The 23,193-nt window shown below is 39.6% G+C and overlaps 1 protein-coding gene across 2 annotated transcripts in view; it reads right to left on the reverse strand.

Moving 5' to 3' along the window:
- Positions 1–19,577, reverse strand: part of Pcdh17 (protocadherin 17) — a 95,850-nt gene extending 76,273 nt beyond the window's left edge. Inside the window, exons 1-2 of one of the 2 annotated variants that reach the window (XM_042685748.1) lie at positions 17,091–19,519; positions 16,881–16,964 (exon numbers count right to left, since the gene is read on the reverse strand). In XM_042685748.1, the coding sequence (XP_042541682.1) occupies positions 16,881–16,964; positions 17,091–19,454 (2,448 nt within the window). In that variant the 5' untranslated portion in view covers positions 19,455–19,519. Of the gene's footprint in view, positions 1–16,880 lie in introns of both variants that reach the window. The other variant, XM_042685747.1, reaches the window with a different exon arrangement.
- Between the last annotated feature and the right edge of the window lie 3,616 nt (positions 19,578–23,193).

The raw sequence follows: 23,193 nt of genomic DNA on the forward strand, positions 1-23,193 counted from the left end.
TTAACATTTAAATCAATTGAAATAATATTTTCAAAGAAATATATCTTTTTCAAAAAATACAGTTTCACATACCTTTTTTTCTTAATGACAATAGTTAGGTGTTAACATTCAGTATTTAAGGTTGAATTTATTATTTATTTTAAATAATCACATTCAACTTAATGTTAGAACTGCCACAGGAGTAGCAAGTAATTCCATGTCTTATTTTAAAAAACAGGAAAAAAAAAAAAAAAAGAAAAGATTTCCAAAACACTGAAGCAACATTCCCTTTACTGAAGGCCTTTTTTTTTTTTTTTAAGAATCTTGGGAATGACACTTCAGTACAAATAATATGTCCCCAGAGAGTAACTGATAAACAGAATTTTACCATTCAGAGTACAAGAAGCAACACTATTAGCATAGAAACAATTTCTATGACATATTCATATAATTTTAATTTAAATATAGTTTTAGATTTTATGATTATTGTATAAAACTTTTGGTTAAAAAAAAAACCTACTTGCACATGTGAATATAGATGAAAAAGTGGAAATATATTCAGGTTCCCAATTTCTTTTCCATTATCTTTTTTTTTTTTTTTTGGTCGGCCGTGGGGCTTGAACTCTGTGCCTGGGCGCTGTCCCTCAGCTCCTCAGCTCAAGGCGAGCGCTCTACCACTTGAGCTACAGCGCCACTTCCGGTTTTCTGGTGGTTTATTGGAGATAGGAGTCTCACGGTCTTTCCTGCCTGGGCTGACTTTGAACCGCGATCCTCAGATCTCAGCCTCCTGAGTAGCTAGTATTACAGGTGTGAGCCACCAGCGCCCGGCTTTTCCATTATCTTTTATGATAGGATGTTTTGTAAGTCTTAACATTTTCATATTTTTGATAGATATTTTGAAGTATATGTTACATTTTTTGCATGCTAGCATTGACTTGGTAATATTGAACTTGGTAATACTGAGCAACATCTCAATATTGAGCATATTAGTGTCATCACAAGTAAATAAGTTAATATTTATATTAAATAGAATAAATAAAGGCTATAAGTAGTCCTGAATCAATTGAAGCTAGAGCGTTTTGGAATTTGTAGTTGGCAAGGAGGAATTGCAGGTTTACACAACAGAAGGTTAACAACAGCTACATCTGAATAGTAAACAATAGGCAATTAAACTTTGTAAATACAACTTGCTCTCTCTGCAGCCCACCATTATGTAGTGAGTTCTTACTACACAGTAGACCATTTTAGGTAAGTTTCTTTTTAGTTGAATATTTGCATTAAGAATTTTTATTTTACCAGGGGAAAATATAATTAAAAGAAAAAATAGTATAAGACAGATAAAACTGACCAACAACTGGCAGTTTCAATGCAAAAACGAATCAGATTTTTGAGAGAGCTACCTTTTCCTCTTTCCCAAGAGCAATGTCTCTTTGTATTGAGGAAGTATAAGAACTTGTACACACACACACACACACACACACACACACACGCCAGAAAGGGAGTTAAGTGGACTTTATATACATCTCAACCGAGCAGAAAGACATTTCCTTTACAAGTTTCTTAGGTTTTATTTATTTTTTAGTCTCTTTCTCATTGGTGCATTGACATATGTTTGGATAAATATAAGGCATAATAAAATATTCAATTTTCCCTAAAAGAAATAGAAAATTAAAAATAAATAAAAGAAAGTTTCTTTTCTATGATAGCTTTCTTTTTTTCTTTAATTCAAAATAGGGAAATCAAGTGGACATCTACAGCTTGAAAAGTTGTTAATTTCTTTGGAGATGCATGAGCTTACTCAAGTAGACTCAGGTAGATTATAAAAGCTATATGCCTAATATAGCAAAAACAAAGTACAAAGTCTTTCCCTAGTCTAATTTGATTTTAAAATCCTGATTTTTTTCCTTGAGATGACAGTGCATGAGAAATATAACATAGTGTACCCAGTACCATAGTACATAAATAGCTCAAACTGAAAGCATAACAATAAGCTCTTTTTCCATTATTGCAGAACCAATAAATAAGCATAATGAAAATCATGACACATTATTATATTGTTCTGTATTGCCTCTATTCATTAAAAAAACAGAGAAGAGCATTTAAAATAATTTCACATGTCAAATGACAGTAAGCTGTGTAATCGAGATGATGCTGAAGAGAATAATTGTAGGGAGCAGATGCATGGTCTTATATGGCTTAGATCAAGATTACACTAGAAGTAGAAGAGATCTGAGCAATAAGTACTTCACACTAAAATGGTGATAACAATAGTCTCTAAAACATTTACATCATTCACTTGTACTATGTACTTACTGATATCATAGAGTCAATATAAAACAAATTAAAAAGCTTTAGAAAAAAACATCCCTGTCAATTAGCCCTTGGATGGATTTTCCTGTTTCCGTTTTACTTTTGATTTAATAGACTAGATTATATTACCAGCAGTGGCTTGTAAATAAGGAATATTTAATGGAGATATGCTGCCAAAATAATCAGCTTCATACTTAACAAGTTTCTAAGTATTTAGGAAAGCTGTGAAATGGGATTATAAGGTTAAACTGTGTACATCTGGCTTGCCACTATATAAATACTTCAGAAATTTGATCTCCAGGGCTAAAGAAACACCTGTCTAATCATGAGTCTTTTCCAGGTTACATGAACTTCAGTGAAGAGTGCAGTGCACAAATGCTGACAAGAAATCTTGTATAATTTGCATAATGCACTTCTTATGCGAGGCACATATTGTTTAATCATATTTTGCCCTTCTAAGTGAATACATAACAGATATTCTAGAAAGATTCTTTACTGTAACAGTTATGATGACAAAAAGAGTCAAGGGCACCTAAAATTTCAAGACTTAAAAATAACTACCTGAAATACTAGATACTTGCACTGATGCTTTTCTTATTCCATGGAATGGAACTTCAGTGTAATTAGCTGCTGCAGTTATAATTTTAGTATTCTGGAACCAAAGAATAATTAATGAGAAGTAAGTGTTCGTGCATAGAATAACAGTGAGAACTTGAGCAGTCACTCTAGTTAATAGAAACCTTAATGAAGTTGAACATCAGTTGCTTTTAAACAGGTTCAAGATTAAATAACTGTGTTTACTCTGTTAGATATACACCAGCCCATTAAGTCTGATTTTAGTTTCTCAAATTTTATTTTTAAAAAAAAAGGAATTAGGCTAGAAGTTCACTGAATAGAGCTTTTTATCAAATTAATTTTACAATGTCCAACTTGAAAACCTAAAATTTGATATTATGGCCCCAAAAAGCAGCTGAAGGTTATTGGCTCAAATTTCTAATTATATTTCTTGTGAGCAGATGTGTGCAATGAAACCTAATGATGTAAAATGCTTTCATGCTTCTTTTATCTGTTGACTCTACTGTTCTAACAAGATAATAGGTTTATTACAACTAACCAAGTGAAATGATACTTTTACATTCCAATTATTTATATCCAATGACCTGGGTACATTGGCCCACAGAGCCTTTCCTTTGTACAACCTTATAGCATTTTCATTACCCATTCCACACATGTATCTCAAAACTCCACTGTATAATAGAATTAGGAGCAGACATTTCCCTGAAGATCTGATTTCTCTGGTGAAATCATGAGTATTTGACACAAATACCAAGTTGACATTCACTAAAATTTAGTAGGAAATTTCAAATAAATATGATTGAAGCCCTTCATCCTCTCTTCCCTCTCTTCCCTTCTCTTCTCTTTCCTTCTCTTCCCTCTCTTCCTTCCTCTTCCATTCTTTCCTCTCCTTTCCTTGTCTCTGAGCCTATGTCCATCTTTTGCACCTCTGGTTTGCTCTCCTCCCAACCCCAAAAAAAGAAAAAATGATTGAAAAAAATTTGTTGATTAAGTGTGAACCTGAAACTCCTTTCGTTATCATTATGCAAAGAACAATTAGCCTACCCTGACCTCTGTAGACATAAATATAGAAATAATTTCAGAAGTATAAAAGTGTTATGATTCCATATTTCAAGAGAGTCAGAGGGAGGGTTTTATCTTTATTGAATCATTTGAGCATATACTTCTGCTCCATGCACAAAATAATGGAATCATGATTCGGAAGTGTATTTTATTTCTTTTACATAGAAGAATATCAATATTTTGATTCTTGAGATACATACGCAAGTCTATTTAAAAGAAGATGAAGAAAATATTTTTCTAAATATTAACTAAGATACAAGCCTCTTGGCTACTGAGTTCTTGGAGAGAGAGAGAGAGAGAGAGAGAGAGAGAGAGAGAGAGAGAGAGAGAGAGAGAGAGAGAGATTATATGCCACAGTTATAAAAATACAAAGTACTTTAAATGTTAATAAAAAGAGATAAGAAAAATATTAATAAAAAGCATATTTTCTTCTAGGATGCAAGCAACTAAAGATCAGATGGCAAATAGAGAGGAATTGAGTTAGCCCAAGTCAATTTAGGACCTAAGTAATAATTGCTTTCCTTTTCTTTCAGTCTTACATGTTTTAGATGACACTTCAAATCCCTAAAGGACTTTTGAAAACTTAGGAACAGGTAATATTTTTTTAATATTCTATACCTTGATAAAAAAGACTAACAAATGCTTGCAATTAACTTGCAAACTGCTCAGACTTCTCTCAACATTACTTGCAAGTTGCATGTGTGGTAGTCATCTAAGTTGCATTTTGTTAAAGAAACATGCACATGTATAATCATTTAAGAAAAGGTCACATATTGAAAGAAGTGAATAAACGCATACAGATTTTGTAGGCCAGATTCTGGTCAAGAACTGGTGGGTAGAATATCTGTTTTGGCATAGAGGACTCTTGTAATAACATTCTGCCAGTACCTCTCTTGTCAGTCTGGAGGAACCTTTTCTCTCGATTGGGTAGCCCTCATTGCTAATGTGCTTTTCTTAAAAAAAAAAAAAAAAAAAAAAAAAGCAGATATTTCAGGGTCAATTGACAGATAGACTTGAAGGATAACATTAGGAAAAGGAAATAAATACACTGAGAATTTCTTGTTTTGTGGGGTTGTCTTAGGTAATATTTAACCCTACTAGTTTAATCTCTCAAAAATCTTTGTCTTAACTGTGAGTTAAGAAAAAATTATAATAAAATATAGTAGAATTATATTTCTCTGTTCTTTTTTGTTGTTGTTGATCACTTATTAATCTAAGCTACATTGGCAAATAAGGATTCACAATTCTTTCTTTTTTTTCTTTCTTTTCTTTTGTCTTTTTTCTTCCCAGGTGATTGGACCCACAGTCTGTGCATATTGGCAAGCATATTCCCACTTAACTACAACCCCAGCCCTAAATAAACTGTGTGTGTGTGTGTACACAAGTGTGTATATGTGCATGTTCTAGAAACGGGACTTGGACTCAGGGCATAGGCATTGTCACTTAGCTTTGTCACTCAAGGCTGGTGCTCTCCCATTTGAACTGCAGCTTTACTTCCAGCTTTTTCTGTGGTTAATTGCAGGAAAGAATCTCACAAATATTCTTGCTCACGCTGGATTTCAACCTTCACTCTCTGATCTCAGACACTTCAGTAGCTATCATGACAATCATCATATACCAAAGCCCAGCTCACTAAAGTTCTAATATAATTTTTAAACTCATTTTATTTGAAGCATTTATTCTAGGAAACCTCCTTATCATTTGATATAGATTTTTTAATTTAAATTAAAATTCAGATGAATAGCATTTACACTGCAGATAGCTTAACAGTAGAAAACACTTTCAGTGAATTGCTTTTAGAATTATTCTGTTATTTATCGAATTTGGGATTCTAAATTCAAATATCCTGCAGAATGTGACAGTGTTTTAGGAAACAATATGGAAATGAACAGCAGGATATTATTGTGAACATTGGTTCCCTGATTTCTCAGTGTGGGCATGAAATTTTCATTACTACTGACACAAGATAAGAGTCTAAATTTTTGAGAAAATTTTGTAAGTTGTCTGATTTTAAATATGTACACATATATGTTTATATACACGTGCGTATTGCCAATGCAATTTTCTTTTCTCATTGACATTTAGCATATGTTAGCTACTGGAGTTAATAAATCATAGAACTGTGCATCATCAAATAAAAATATATGTAAACTCAAAATGACTTTTTAAAATTATATAAGTTTTCCTTATTTTTAACAATGATACAGAGAGGAAATATGTACATTTTATGCAGCTTCCCCGTGAAATTTAGTGAAAATGTTAAAATGTGATTACATTTAATTGTTACTAATTTTCTAGAACTGGGTGAGACAGCTTTACCAAATTGATATAACATATGAATTGCATAATTTTAATATTCTACAGGTGATAGCGATAATAGGGGAAATAGTTGAAACTACACCACCATCAAAATATTGTATTTTGGTACACTAGCTGCATATCCATTGCATATGTATATATTACTGATAAGCATAACATAAAGAACTAATTTGAAAACTTATTCAAAAGTAAGACCCATGATCTCCTATTTCTCCATTCATTAGTGAAATATCTTTTTTTTTTTTTTTTGGTCAGTTGTGGGGCCTGTACTCTGGGCCTGTGTGCTGTCCCTCAAGGCTAGCATTCTACCACTTGAACAACAGCACCTCTTCCGGCTTTTCTGCTATGAGGTGCTAAGGAATAGAACCCAGGGTCTCATGTATGGAAGGCAAGCACTCTATCACTGAGACACCTTCCCAACCCATTATACATTGCATTATATATTGTAATTGTTAGTATAGCTACCACAGAAGTACTATCTAAATTATCAAAAGATGCTACTTTCAAATAAATTATCTGCCAATAGGTCATGCTATGTATACCTTTTGTGAATGTGTGTGGCAAGAGCCATTGTCAAGCTTCAGCACGTATACAGTATAACTGGAAATCATCTAGTGAAATAAGTCATGCATTCCTCACTAAGAATTCCTATTCTTGAGAGTATGCATTATATATCACAAATCGTGCTAGCTAGTCAATTACAGTGACAAACATGATGGCTTCTATCTTCAAGTATTCTCATTTCTTTAAGACAAGGTAACTTGATAATAGTTAAAACACTGATTCAGAGGCTTAACATCATTATTTTATATGCAGATTAATTACTTCTTTATTAAGAATGGGATTGACTAAATATCATCACTACAATGAAAAAGATGAATGGATAGTAGTGAGGTTGACGTTTATTTTAGATTTGACATCTATAGTCACTATCTTTCTCTTCCCTCTTTTAAGTCCTTAGGTTTTTGAGTAGCTTTGGGATCAATCATAAAATTACCTCCATCACTTCTCTCTAAGACACTGTTTTACCACATTCTTTCTTTCACTTGCTATTTTAAGCCCTACTTCCTCAAAATTTCCAAATGATTGTTCCTGTGTTTTACATCAAATTTAACCAGGCCACAGAGGGGAGTGATGGAAAGCATTATCTTACTCCTTTGCTGAGATGTTACATGTCAACTTTTTGCCCAGGGCAAAATTTAATGGCTGATTTGTGGATCTTTATTTCTACAGATTTACTATAGAAACACTGACATAACCTTCAACCAGAGCAAACAGAGCCACTCTAATAAGCAGGAGACACCAAATCTCAAAATGCGTGAAGAACAGAAAGATCCTGGCAGGAATTAATCTACCATTTTCACACATCTGCCCAAGGGAGGTATTGTAATTGCAAAAATTTACTCCAAGACTGCTGAGACTCATAGTAATTATGTTTCTTTTTTTTTTAATAGAAATAGCCACAGGTGGTAACAAATTGGGTTTGGAGATGGGGAACTGGGCATGCATTCTAACCCAAATTACTATGTAATTGTCTTGATTATAAAAAATTGTGGGAAGTCTACTGCTAACAGTGAGAATGAAAAAAGTCTCCTTAAATGTATTCCTCATTTTTGTTTCATTTTTCACTTCTTAGGCATCTTGCTTCATTTCTTGATATTGGCACATCTGATATCGGAGCCACATTGTAGAACAGGCCTTTGGCAATAACTCTTTAAAATCCTGTGACTGTGGTAATATCCATTCTGATGATCATCTAAGATAAACAACAGCTTTCCTGAGAAGTTTAGGACGTGGAAACTTAGATAATAATTACTGTCCATGTTTCTGGACAAATGGAAACAGCAAAGAGAGAGATATTTTCTTCAGTGTATGAATTTATACAAAAATGTGTACATGTGTGTGTGTGTGTGTGTGTGTGTGTGTGTGTGTGTGTGTGTGTACTTGATCTCAGTAATTCTGAATCTTACTCTACACTTAGGACCATGCGGTGGAAAAAAAAATGTTTATTCTCCACATGTATCATGCTAATAAAAGACAATGTATATATTTAAATTTATATTTTAATAAGGAGCTCCTGGTATGATCAGCCAAGTTACAATATGAAATAAGGCATTTACATAACACAGAAAGAAACAAAAAGTTATTAAATCTGGCTTGGGAAGGAATGTCCCTGAACTCTTCTTTCCCATTAACTTCTAATTAACTATCAAAAAGCTGAAAGTGAAGCTGTGGTTCAAGAGGCAGAGCTCTAGACTTGAATGACACTCAGGGCCTGAATTCAGTGTATGGGCCCTGAGCTCAAGCTACAGTACAGGCAGACACACACACACACACACACACACACACACACACACACACACACACATACACACACCAAACCTTTTATTAGTACAATATAAGCTCAATCCAAGCTTAAAATAATAATAAAAATAAAGTAAATGATCAAATATCTTTCCTTGAAATGCTGCAAACATTTTTTTCTGTGTAAATCATAATATATTTGATGGAAATTATAATAAAGATGGGCAATTAGTTTATTCCTTCCTTCCCTATATATTGCAATTCATTCATCAGATTTGATCTAGAAAGCTAATTCATTTCTTTTCCAAAATATAGAATGCAATCATTATTTTCTTCTTAGCATATTTTGCTAAGACCATAAGCATATTGTTTCTCAAACATTCTCCTTTCCTACTTTCATTTTTTTCTCCTGAAATAAGGACAAAGGCAAACCACAGTGAAGACCCCTTTACACATTTGGTTAGGATGTTTGTCTCCTGATAGCCAAAAGTGAATTGCTTTGTGATAAAAGCACTTCAGCTGAGTTCTGCATATACAGTTGCTTTGCAGTTGTGAATGAACAGCAAAGAAACAACAACAACAACAAAATCATATAAACTGTTCCGTTTCAAAACAATAGCAGTATAAAATGCTGTAAACTCTGCTAGGGGAAAAATAAAAGACTAGCTTTTAGCAAGGTATTGATGATGACTGATTTGAAAAGGAACATTTGAAACATTGAACATTGCATTTGATACTGCAATGTTAGGATTTCAAAATGCATGTTGATAATTATATCAAAAAATTTAAAAAAATGTAAGAATCTATATAGCCATATAAAAGATATGGCTAGTCTCAGGTTGGATAAGAAAAAAATATTTTGCCTTTGGAAGCATTTTACAAAATAAAATACCTGTTGCATTTCCATGTAACAAAAGGCACATATTGGAATTTAGGGTAAAATTAAATTTTATGTGTATATTTTGGTTTGAGTTTTATTTCAGGATACACATACATACAAACACACATATAGTAAATCACCTCTTAATAATTATTACTACAAATGTTTACTACAATAGTCACTTGCAAGAGATTGGTTTTTTTTACATACAATATAAGCTAAATTCATTATTTTAAATCACGAAACCTATTGAAATAGCTTTAGCATCTTTCAGAATATAAAGTGTTTATCATCATTAGGTGTTATGAGAACTTACAAACATGTAAACTATTGTTTTTAAACATCTACAAAATAATTGTGAATGTGTTTCTTTCCAATTAATTGATTTTTAATGTTTAGGCTTTCCTCTTCTACAAAGGAATCTTTTAGCTGAAGATGAGAACTCAAGGAAAATAGTTCTTTAAAAGATCCCTTTAGTGTGCTACATAATTAAAGTCAATCAAAAACATCACCACTTTTTTTAAAAAAAAGTATTCAAGATTGTTCAGACAGGGAACTTCCCAGAACAAAACAGAATCTTATAAGATTCTAATGCTATAAATTACCATGTCGGTATTTTAGACAACATACATATGGTTCACAAGACTCTTTTATGGGCTAGAGATAAAAGAAACTATGATAATACAGGTCTTTAAATATTTCAGAGTGACTGAGATACAATGCATCCACAACACTTTTAAATTATTTTAATATATTCCATTCCTCTAATCAGACCAAAGCCTATTTATGTAGATTAGTTACATCTGAAGTTTCATTTATCCAACCTGTATTTATCATTTGATCACAAAGCTTGTTAACTTAAATAGTCTTTTATTGTTATGATTCATTTTCCCATAATTATGCTGTTTAACTGGCTTATTTTTTTGAATAAATATATGCAAACGCGCCAATCATATTCAGCATTGTTATGTGAGATGCTCAATGAACCATAAAGAATCATTTCACTACAATAAACTGCCTTGGAATAGATCCATGGCAAGGCCTACCAATACCAGTAATCAGAACATCACTAGGACCTAGACAAAGAGAAGTATGTTACAAGTATAACAATAGATTATATGACTATCTGAAACCCCTTTTGTAGATTTTTCCTGGAAGAACTAGGGGTATATTGAAAAAGTGCATCCTATGCTGCCATAATCTCATTTGTATTTTTGTTAGTTTTTTCTTTCCTCTTCAAAAGTTATTATCTCCAAATACTGAATTTATACTTCTGTAGTCATAAGGAAACAGAAGCATGATTCTGCTTACTCATTACCCAGAATGTTGATGTCATTAAAGACTTCTTTATTATAGATGATTTATTTCAAGACAACAAAGGATACCAATATGTCACTGTCAAACCCAATGGTGAAAGCTATGACTCCCTGTAAAATAATGTATGCCATTGGAGGGAGTTTCTGTCAAAGTCTCCTTTACTAAAGTAGGTTGACACTAGATTACTGTAGGTCTGATGAACTTTGAAAGTATTTTATAGGTGGGTGGAATAAGTCACATTATCTTCAAAATGATAGGCAGACTGAACTCTGTACTCTTCTCTCACAATTACACAATTATTGGTTGAAGGAATTTAATACAGAAAATATCACTTCCCTAATGGCTTTACTAAAATATGACTTCAAGGTAATGCCCTGTGGGATTTATTAAACAGAAGTGCTACCAAAGGGAATACATTGTAAAGCAATGACTAATATCATAATTAGTAGATGCATTTGTAAGAATTTGCCCACTATTGAGTGTATTGCAAGACTTCTCTGCATCAGGGATTTAAGTTTTACTTCCTAACTAGCTTCAGCAGAGTTCTAGTGACTTCTTCCTCCTGTCATAATTTCATCATCAGGCTCACATGATATATTAACAGTCCTTCGAGCCATCCACCCTCCTGCAAAGAATCAGAAAGTTGAGGGCTTTTTTTCCCTTCTCTTTATTTGTGCAAGCTTCATTCTACTGCTCACTGAAGGCCCTGAGCCTTAACTATTCTTTAGAACTGTCTCTATCTTATGAATTTCAAATTGTTGGGAACTTTAAAATGTTAAAATCATAAATTTTCTACGTATTTTCAAAAAAAATCAGGTTTGAGTTGGCCTATAGAAAAATAACTGGTTTGAGCAAGAAAAGTATTTTTAAAATGGGCCAATATTTCTGGTTGATTATTATTTATATGTACTTCATGCAACATTGCAAGAAGGCTTCAATTTATATTTCCATAAACATAGGAAAAGTCAATTTTCTTTGCTACAAATGCATGTAAAGACTTCATTAATCTTAAGAAAAACAAATATTTTTATTAATTTACATACATTTATTAATAGATATATTTCTGTTGTATTATATTGCATAAGCATGCATTGACAGTAAGAAACTTGATATCTGAAAACTGACAGTATTGAAACATGATAAAGAATGAATAATATATTTTAACCAATACTGAAACTTGAAAGATTTAGGAGTTTTCCTTCAACAAGACAGAGATTTCTCAATTTTTTAAGAGAAATGATATTTGGGGTTGATTTAAGAATAATTGTATTTTTACCTCTAGAGTGAAGCTCTTTCTATGTATTGTAAAGTAATTAATAATATATCTTATATACATTTTGGAAAAACTTTTTGGGAAGTATGTTTTTGTGTGTGTGGAATTTATTCCTAGCTTGAGATATAATACATAATTTCACTGTGTACTTCAGCAAACAAATTCTTTCCTATGATCACATACAGCATTAATAATTGTATGTAACTAAGAATAGAATTCCAAAATCTTTGGTATAGACTTATAAATGAGTATATGCTTTGAAGCAATATAATGCACACAACCAACTCAAATGAAATAAAATTTATTCTTATAATTTTGAAAGCCTGATGAATTATCATCTCAAATTAAAATCAATGATTACTTTGCTTGCATTTGGGAAATACTATTAAAATATAGAAACTAATAGAGAAGTTGATAACTTATGAAAACTTATAGTATCAATTTACATTTGAAAAAGAACAGTCTTCAATTTTCTAGGTCATATAAATACTATAGTCTTGTTTTCTTTTATTGTAAAAAAAGTAATATGAGATGACACACACTGGAGTTTAAATATAATAAATTACATACAACCAAGATTAAAATATAATAATAAGTAAAAAGTTGAAGAAATTTTAAACTCTTCTCCAGAGAACTTCAAAGACCTAATGCATGACTACATTGGAATTAAGCTTTTTACTTTGTTTCTACTATTTCTAAAACATGAGAAGTAAAAAATTTTTAAAAATGACTTGATGATTGTGTACTGATGTGGCACTAAAGTAGAGATGTATTCTACCTTTTCAAAGATTTCTGTACAAAAAGACATGTGTAGAACACTTGTAGAGGTATGCAGTAGGATTCTTCTCAGCCTACCAGAATCTTAAATATTTAAGTCGTATAGTGCTTAAGGAAACCAATGCATGGAGGTAATCAAATGGTGACTTCTTAGCAGAAAAACTGGCAACAAAATATCTCCAAAATTGTGAATGACTAAAGAAATCAGTTATACCTTGTCCATTTGTTGCTAAAGAAGTGAGTATATCTCATGCTTTAATTATGAAATTTGAAAGACTATGATCTTGGAAGCTGATCTAAATAAATCTATAGTCAAGAACCTCTTAAATTAGAGAAACAAGAATAAAGATAGGATAATATTGTTACTAAAAGATATTTACTTTTGCCATTCCCTTATTACTGGCTTTTATACTATGATACTTTATTCCTCTACACTTAAATCTCTTTTTTTATGTGTTTGAATTGGCTCTAGGCATTGCCATGTACTTAATTCCTTTATAGTGGGAAGGACAGGCAAGTATTTCAAAAGAATTCTATTTTCCTAGCAGAATAGCTCTAAAGTGAACTCTTAACATGAATCTTCTGAAACTATTCTGTAAAACATAAGTATGGATATATTTGTTTATTTTGATTATAGTAAATCATATTTTGCTGTCTTAATACAATTTCTCCTAGTAGAGCATATTAAAAAGACTTGTAGTTGTGACACACACACACGCAGACACACACACACACAGACACACACACACACACACACACACACACACAAAATGTGAAAACATCTTCAAAGCTGGAGATCTTCCCATCATTGAAAAGTTCCCAGCCTCCTCTCCTCTTCTTAAAGAGGATTTCATTGAAAACACCTGTTGATGAGTTGCCTGAGACTTAACAACTAATACTTGATACAACCCAAGTAACAAATTCTTAAGAATTAGTAATGATCTCTACTTAATGGTAGTTTTCTTATTTATACATGAAGTAATTCACATAGAATCTGTAATAATGAAAGTGCACACCCCCCCACACACACATATATATACCAAATCTACCTGCCTTACCACAAAATATATGTTTCTGTCCCTGTATAGCTTTAGAATGGATGAATTATTTCATTTTAACTTTGTTGAGTTGAAACATAGTATTCACTATTCACTAGTATAGTCTTTGGAAACTTTATAGATGGACTTTTGTTAAGGGGCTTGATACATTTTGATAACAAATAAAATCTCTTTTCACAAGTCTTTGAGTTTTTTTCCCCCACATGACTTAATTTGTGTTCATATACAAGAAATATGCACTTTTGCACAAGAAGAACCTATAGAACACTAACTTTCACATTCTAGACTATGTGAAGCACACAAAATGCTTAAACAAATGTCAAATGTAGCTATAACTTGAGTCATTTAGTCACAATGTTCCTGGATTTCTGTCACCGTACTGTTCCAGAGAATTGCCATACAATTGTGAAATTTTTTCCCCAACCTATTCATAGATGTATATTGTACAGCTTTTAAACAGCATATAAAATGCTGGAAAATGCAGGTGGAGCAAACCTAGCAGCTATTTGCACAAATGGGTTTTGCACAGTAAAGTCTACTTTCCAAAATATACATCCAGTTAAGTAGTATGTTTCTTGTGCAGGGTGTATTACATCCCCACAGTAATATAAACACTTATGAGGTACATGAGGACATGTTTAGTCAAGCTACTGTGGCACAGCTGTTTGCAGCACACCGATGTGAAAAGAATAAGAAAGATCAGTGATTCCTTAATTTAAGAAGTTTTCCATAACAAGTTTAAGATAAACTTGATCCATTTTAAATGAAACTGACATATTAGGATTTTATGAAGCATTCCTCAGAGGATTGTAATCACTTAATAGAGAGGAAAAAAGCTGCTTATTTTAGCAGGTTTTATTAAGGTTATTTCTCAGGCCAGGGAAGTAGGTAAATTGAGTCACTTTGAAAAAAATAATGTTCAATAACTTAAAAGTCCTTATATGTCTTGATGACATGGATTATGAGTCTAAGTGGAAAAGAATAGCAAGATAGTTTTTCTTTTTGTTTGAATCATGGGTGTGTTTGTGGGTGATCCACTTTAAGTTGTATTGCTAATTTTAAAAGGATCACCATCATTCTTATGCAATGATCATCTTCAAGGACTTGTAAGTATAGTAGGGTAGGACTGTCCCATCAAATCTGGGTATTTTAGTCCAACTGTTTTACTCACTAGTCTGACCAAGAAATCAGACTTGCAGGGATTCTGCTGTACCAAATTTCTTTCTTTCTTTCTTTCTTTCTTTTTTCTTTCTTTCTTTCTCTCCCTCCCTCCCTTCCTTCCTTCCTTCCTTCCTTTCCTTTCTTTCTTTCTTTCTTTCCTTCCTTCCTTCCTCCTTTCTTTCTTTCTTTTTTTACTAGAAACTAAGTGAGTGTAAAACTCATCAATTAAAGTGGAGGATTAAGCATTAACCCTCGGTGATATCATCAGCTTCTCAATGTATAACAGTAAGAAAGGAATATAATGTGTTTTTATTTCTAAAATGATTGCAGTAGATCTAGAAAAAAATAGCAAGGATTCTTCTATAAAGATTTTGATGATCACCAGTTTCACCCAGTCTCATAGAAAACAGCTTTTTTATAAGTTGAAAACCAACATAATAGGGACATTCAGTAAGCAGTATAAAACGTGGGATTTAACACTATATTTGATGCCTTGATGTTCAGTAGCACAGAGCATAACGGTCCATTTAACAAGAACCTCAAGCTATCCTAGGAAAACATATTTTATTAAGTATTAGCATATGGAACACTCATTATATCCAAAGGACAAGATTAAAAAAATTTACTTCTCCATTATAACAATGAAAACAATACTGATCATATGCCATTAAAAGTTATTTGCTTTTAAAAGCATGATAATATAGACAGATTACTCATAATTTAGTTCAAACTAATCGTCCTCCTGAAGTGTCACTTTCAGTTAAACTCAATTTTGAACTTCAAGCACTGTTCATCTAGAGTAATATGTAACAACACACATTCATATTCAAGAATGAAGTTTTCTATGACACAATTCAGTGCTCCATAAAATAAAAATAGTGGTGACTAAAGTGCACTCACAGAAGTCACCACTTATTTTTTTTTAGAACTGGTATCCAAGGTTTGCCCCTAAATAGATTTTATCATGAATTAATAATTTTGCATTACATTATGTATTATATTATAAATCTTATAGATGTACTAAAAATACACACTATGCAAAATAGATGCAGCCTGAAATTCAGGGAACTTTGTCTTATGTTTTCAACAGCACAAAATAGTGATGTGGTACTCACTTTTCATTCCTTAATGACTTCTCAGAAACAGATGTATGTGAGGCTCCCCCCAAAACCACAAGTAAAACAAATACAAATTTCCCTCCTGGTAATGATCCCCCCTCCTCCCAGTTTGCCTGTACTCAAACTTTTGAAAGCACTTGTGAGTATAATTCATATTACAAAAGCTTAGGTAACACCAGTGAATTACTCTGCTATTGCAGCTGAAGAAGATCTGTGTCCCATAAAACACTTAAAATGTAAAAGCAACTTTGGGGAGAGTGAAAAGTTTGTTCAAAGTGATCTAAGTGGTAGAATTCTGACTGGTTGCTATTCTGTACTTGTTAAGTTTGGATATAAATTCTTCTGATTATTCACATCAAATATTTTAATGGGATTAAAATGTCTTTACAGATTTCTACTTATTTTTTTCTATTCTGGGAATCCTGTGAATGTTTAAAAAAAACAAATAAAACAAACTATTTGAATACTACCGTGATTTTATCTATATAAAAATAAACTTGAAAAATGCAACAGAAGTCAGACATACCTTTTGTTCAGATTTTACACTCTTTACAGGGGAGGGTTTATGTGTGCATATGATATACAAACAACTGTTACAGTTAAAATAAACCCTTTTCATTCCCCCCCCCCGCCCCCGCCTTTCATTGCTGCTGGCTGCCCGAGGCTAGTCCTGATCCAAAGGTCTGAGGACAGCACCAAAACTAGCTCATAAAAGTGTAGTCCCACTTAGGCTGAAAGTTTCCTACCTGAATTATGGACATCCGAGTGGCAGGGGTCTCGCTCGAATTAGTCCCTTGTCCGGTGAAGCTGGTGTGGCAGCCTGCGTGTCCCTGCGGGACAGTCAGGTTGTTGGAGGCTGGTTTAAGATACATCACCTCTGACCTGGGCGAGCTGAGGGGCAGGCGGGTTTGGTAGTCAAAGTACATGGGGGAGGTGGCCAGGGAGGGGCTGCTCACCACGTTCATGACGTTCATGGCGTTCCTCTCCTCCACCTCGCTCTGCACCAGCATGATATCGTTTTTGTTGATCTTCTTCTTCTTGCCCTTGCCCCCGCCCAGCTGCGGGTGGCTGTACTCAGCGATGCGGCAGTTGTAAGTGCGGATCTCCTTGTTCTCCCGCTTGCACTTGACAGCGATGGTGATCATGGCCGCTAGGAGGATGATGGAGATGGTGCTCAGAGTCACGATGAGCGGCAGCGACACGTCCCAGTGGTGCTGCTCCCCGTTCACGCGGGGTACCCCCTCTGGCAGGGAGCCACTCACAGAGCGAATGATGAGCTTGGCCACCGCGGACAGCGTGGGCTTGCCGTGGTCTGTCACCTTCACCACGAGTTCCACGACGGGGGTCACGTCCTCCCAGAAGGGGTGCAGCGTACGGATCTCCCCGCTGGACGGATCGATCTCAAACAGGTGGTCATCGTTGCCATCCACAATTTCATAGGTGAGGCGCCCGCTCTCTCCAAAGTCGCTGTCCAGGGCGCGCACGGTGCTCACCAGGTAACCCAGGCCGGCGTTGCGCGGGACCTGCAGCTCGGCGGTGTCGTTCTGCAGCGTGGGCAGTACGATCACCGGAGCGTTGTCATTCACGTCTAACACGGTCACCCTCACCGTGGCGTTGCTCTCCAGGTGCGCGGGCGCCCCGGAGTCCTTCGCCAGCACCTTGAACTCAAAGGCTTTCGTCTGTTCGTAGTTAAAGGAGCGCAGGGCGTAGATGGCCCCGTTGGTGGGGTTGACGGACACGTAAGTGTAGATGGACACGTCGCCGATGTGCGAGGGCAGGATGGAATAGGACACGGTGCCATTTTGACCCAGGTCGGGATCCTGGGCGAGCACAGAGCCCAGGTACTCTCCGGGAATGTTGTTCTCGTGCACCTGCAGCACATACAGCCCTTTGGTGAAACGGGGAGGGTTGTCGTTCTCATCCAGAATCTTGACTGCGAAGGACTTGGTGGAGTTGAGGGGAGGCGAGCCCCCGTCCCGCGCGATGATCGTCACGTTGTACTCGTCCTGCGTCTCCCGGTCGAGGGGACGGTCGGTCACCACCGTGTAGAAGTTGTCATAGTTCTCTTCGAGCTTGAAGGGGACAGAACCCCCCGGCCCGCCCAGGCCGCCGCCGCCGCCGCCGGTTCCTCCTCCACCCAACACCCGGCACTGCAGCTGTCCGTTCTTGCCGGAGTCCCGGTCGGTGACCCGCACTAGGGCGATGACTGTGCCAGGCGGGGCGGCCTCGCTCAGCGCCCCCTGGCGCACGGAGACGAAACCGATGGACGGCGCGTTGTCGTTGCGGTCGATGAGCTTGACCGTGACCTTGCAGTGGGCCGGGATAGGGTTGGGCCCCAGGTCTCTGGCCTGCACGTCAATCTCCAGCATCCCGTTCTCCTCATAGTCCAGGTTCCCCTTCACGCGGATCAGGCCCGTCTTGGGGTCGATGGAGAAGAGCTCCCGCACGCGGTCGGGCACGTAGCTGCTGAAGGAGTAAAGCACTTCCCCATTGGGACCCTCGTCGGCGTCGGTGGCGTTCAGATCGATGACCACCGTGCCCAGCGGGGCGTTCTCGGGCAATTCCACCAGGTAGGAAGGAGCCTCGAAGACCGGACTGTTGTCGTTGGAGTCGATCACTTTCACGTTGATCTGCACCGTGGCGGAGCGCGGCGGCTCGCCCCCATCCAGGGCGGTCAGCACCAGCGTGTGGTGGTTCTGTTGCTCGCGGTCCAGCGCCTTCTGGATGACCAACTCGGGGAACTTGGTGCCGTCGCCGCGGGACTTGACGTCCAGTGCAAAGAGGCCGTGGTCATCGCGCGTGAGCAGATAGGTGCGGAGCCCGTTCTCACCTGCGTCCGGGTCGTGGGCGCTGGTCAGGGGGAAGCGGGTGCCGGGGGCGGCGTTCTCCGAGATATCCATCTCGATCTGATCCGAGGGGAACGAGGGAGCGTTGTCGTTGATGTCTTGGATCTCTACCTTGATCATGCAGATCTCCTTGTCGTTGGCGAACACTTCCAGGGACAGCTGGCATTTGGCGTTGTGGCGGCACAGGGACTCGCGGTCTATGCGCTGCTTGGTGTACAGGAGCCCGCTGTCGGCGTCCACGTCCAGCAAGTGCGGTGCCGAGTTCTCCAGCACCCGGTAGCTGCCGGACTTGCTTCGCCCGCCGCCGCTGCCGCCTCTTTCAGCCGGCGGAAGCCCCGGCTGCAGTCGAGCATCCTTGCCGATGTTGCCAATGACCGTGCCGGCCCCTTGCTCCTCCGGCACGGAATAGTTCAGGTTTTTAAGTGTCAGGGCAGGGGCCCAGAGAAGAAAGCAGCAACAGATGGAAAGGTACATCCCAGACCGGTGGGGTGGGGGCAAGTGCAGCCGGAACGGAGGGGCGAGCGAGTGAGTGCGCGCCAGCCTGGGGCCGGGGCGGAGCGCGCGCGCGCGCGCGCGCCAGGAGGACCGAGAGCCACAAGTCTGGTGTGTGTGTGGTGGGGGGCGGCGGGGGGGGGTGTTCTCCTTTCCCTCTGCACCCGAGCTGCGGCACGGAGGCAGTCAGTCCTCTCCTTAATTCCGCTCAAGTTCCCCGAACCTGTTGATCTACAGCATCCGCACCGAGCTAGCAACCAAGGCGCCGCCGGAGCTACTGCAGTTGGGAGCGAGGCGGCGGCTCCCGGCTGCTGGAGGGCGAGCCCCGGGGGGCTTTGTCTGTCTCTCTCCGGCGCGCACCCGGACCTCGGGAGGTTCAAACTTGTGCGAGGGAAGCCGGCGAGGAGAAGGAGGAGATCGAGTCTGGGGGAGGGATGATAATGAGCTAGAGGCTCGCTCGGTTAGCCTCGCTCCCGCTAGGGCGCTGGAAATCCGCTCCCGCCGGCTGGTTACTGAATAGTCTTGCCATGGGGCGGGGGGGGGGGGGGGGGGGGGGAGGGCTGGGGAGGTGTGTCTCCAGGCAGATCTGGAAAGTGAAATCCTTACTTGGTACTCGTCTTCCGAGATGAAATTCCTAGGGAGTGAGGATCAACGACGAAAAGAGTCACGGATAATTCTCTCTCTGTCTCTCTCTCTCCCTTTTTTGTTGTTGTTGTCGTCGTCTTTCTGAAGCTTCTTTTCCCCCCTCGACGCACGGTGGAATAAATGTCTGCTTCGTGGCGCAGGCTGGTCTGTCTTCAGGCAGTGTTTTGCTGCATTTGGAGATCTAATCTTGCATTGCTGGCGAACGCGGCGGCGGCAGCGGCGGACTGCATCTCCCAGCCAAGCGGTTTTTTTTTTCCTTTTTCTCCCCTCTCTCTCCTTTCCGAGCAGCCAAAGGGAGGGGAGGAAATGCAGCGCAAAGAACTAGTGTCCCGATTTGTAGTTTCCTCCCTCTGCCAGGCTCCTCCCTCTCTTCCTCCGAAAAGGCTTCCCAGCCTCCCCCTCCCCCTCTTTGCGAAATCCAGAGAGAGCCACAGCCCGATCAGCTTTTGCGGGGTGAGTCTATCGGGGAGGGAGAAAGAGAGAGAGAAGAAAAAAAATCTCGATCTATCTCCGCCCCTGTTCGCAGAACACACTGTGATGTCTCTACGCCGAGCCAGTGGCTTTCCGCTACCATCCCATCCTCTGGCAGCGAGCGAGGGACTTCTCTCCCGTGCAGTTTAATTCCAGTTTGCTGTGCTTCCCAGGCGCAAGGAAATCAACAGGCAACTCATGGTTGGACGTGCAGCCTCGGAGGGGAGGGCGAGAGGCAGATAATAAGGAAGGGAAAGCCGCCCTCCCTCCCGGGTCCTCGCGCGGGCTCTCTCTCTCTTTCTCTCTCTCTCTCTCTCTCTCTCTCTCTCTCTCTCTCTCTCTCTCTCTCTCTCTCCACCCCCCCCCCCGTCTCTTCCCTAGCTAGGAAACAGTCTCCGCATTCACAGGGCCGGAGCTGTCAAGTCTCTCTCTCTCTCTCTCTCTCTCTCTCTCTCTCTCTCTCTCTCTCTCTCTCTCTCTCTCCTCTCTCCTTTTTCTATTCAGCAGCTCCTTCCAAATAGCCCAGCCTCACAGTCCTCTTCCTTTAGAAAGGGAAACCGTGGCGAGGAATGAAAAGTGGTGAATATTTCAAGAGAAGAAAGTGCAGAATTGTTCTTTTTCTTTCCTCCCTCCTTCTCCCGGTGAGATGATGGTGGTGATGATGAATATTTTTAATAGTAGAAGGAGTGGGCTGGATGAAAGAAACGCAGGAAGGTTTTGGCGTGATGCATTCTGCAGTCTCGCTCTCGCGCGCGCTCTCTCCGTCTCTCGGGTCGACTCTGCGAGTGCAGGGGCTGAGTTGCTGCAGCCTTCGCGGTCCAGCCAGGGCTTCCCACCCGTGTCCGGGAGCTCCCTTCCCAGCGGAGCTTAGGCGCAGGTTTGTCTCCACAGGGTTTCGGGTTCTCCAGGAGCCTGCATTTTTATTTATATATATGTCTTTTCTACTGGGAATGACACATCCAGAAAATGCAGGTGTTCTGATCTACCAGATGAGTCAAAAAAGCAGCGGAACGAATCGTATTCACTCGCGGCTCACGACAGGCATTAGTTGCGGCTTCTTCCTAAGGCTTTCTCTGACTCACTCAATGGAAAGAAGAAGACGACGACTAGATGCATGTCTTGGAGGTTGGGGCGGGGGTGTGTGTGGTGGTGGTGGGGGGTGGAGATCCGAAGGAGAGGGAATGGGGGGAGGAAGAAGCAGGTGAATCCAGTAGTACTTTTACTCTACCTCTTCCTGCAGGAGTCCGAGGCTCTGTAAATCAAGGCTTCTGCTTTGCTAGGTGTATTGTATGTATTGATTCATGGATATTCTTTTTAAAAGCCCACAGACCCTTTTCCCTTGGGTAGGTGGGAGGAAACCCCAAATCTTTCAGTCTTGGGAGGGGGGAAATCACGTTTTCAGAAATCATTCACAGCTTAGTCTCATAGGATCATAGTTCAAGATACATATATACATGTATATACATATATGTGGATATATGTATATTTTTTCCTCTCAGTGCGCTCTAGGCACCAGGTCCAGCATCCGTGTGCATTAGGTGTGCAGCCTGGGGTGGAGATGCTGTTTTATGTTTAATCCCCCCCTCCCCAACCCCCGTCACGGGTGGTCTCTGTTCAAGTCTGGTGCTTCACCCCAAAGCCTCAGGACGACGTGCGGGCTTCCGACCAAAGACATCCATCTCCTTCGGCGACGCCACGGAGGGAGGGCGCGAGAGGTGGGAAATTCAATTCAACAGTTGGAGAGGCATCCCCGCCGCCGTCCCCGCCACAGCCGCCCTCCGCCGCCGCCAACGCCGCCGCCACCGCCACCTCCGCCGCCGCATCCGCCGCCGCGCTCGGCTTGCAGCAGCTCCGCTGGCTCCCCAGCGTCTCGCGCTGACTGACTCTATTCACCTCACGCCGCCGCTTAAACATTGATACTGATTCCCTGCCAGCCAATCCGCCGGAGGAGCACGGCCCCGCCCCCTCGGCCCACACCCAATGGGAGGCGGGGAAAAGGCTGGCGGGGGCGGGGCCAAGGTGCCCCAACGCTTGAGAGTCATTGATTAGATCAGTGGGATAGGAAACCACACCGGGGTTTGCGGAGCCTGCGCCTTGCCGGTGGCTGCGACGCCCAGAGCTTCGCCTCCACCGGGTCTCCCGGGGTGTATTTTAACTGCTCGGGAGGAAGCAGCACATCTTTGTGTTCTTGTTGTTTTTGCTTGTGTTGTTGTTGTTTTTAATCAAAGTTTGATAGTAGATTTATTTTTGGCTGGATGTGTACAAGAATGGGAATCACAGCATGCTTGGCAGAATGAGGTAGCTGCGGTCTTCCTTGCTGGACTTCTGCACACACACACACACACACATTAATGCACACACACACACACACATGCCATCATCATTTTATACATCTATGCCAAGGGAGGCGCAGATTTGCTGACTCTTCGTGGGCCCATCTAATGAGGTGCGAAGGAGTGTGTGTGTGTGTGTGTGTGTGTGGTGTGTGTGTGTGTGTGTGCACGCGTTCGTGACGGATGGCCTGGACATTCAGTGGGTGTGTGAGGCTTCCAGAACCGTCCAGGGTGCTTCCCTTGCCAGAGTAAACACGCTACAAAAGCAACCG

Source organism: Dipodomys spectabilis, unplaced genomic scaffold, assembly GCF_019054845.1.
Source record: "Dipodomys spectabilis isolate Male_0828 unplaced genomic scaffold, ASM1905484v1 ptg000095l, whole genome shotgun sequence".
Classification (NCBI taxonomy): Eukaryota; Metazoa; Chordata; class Mammalia; order Rodentia; family Heteromyidae; genus Dipodomys; species Dipodomys spectabilis.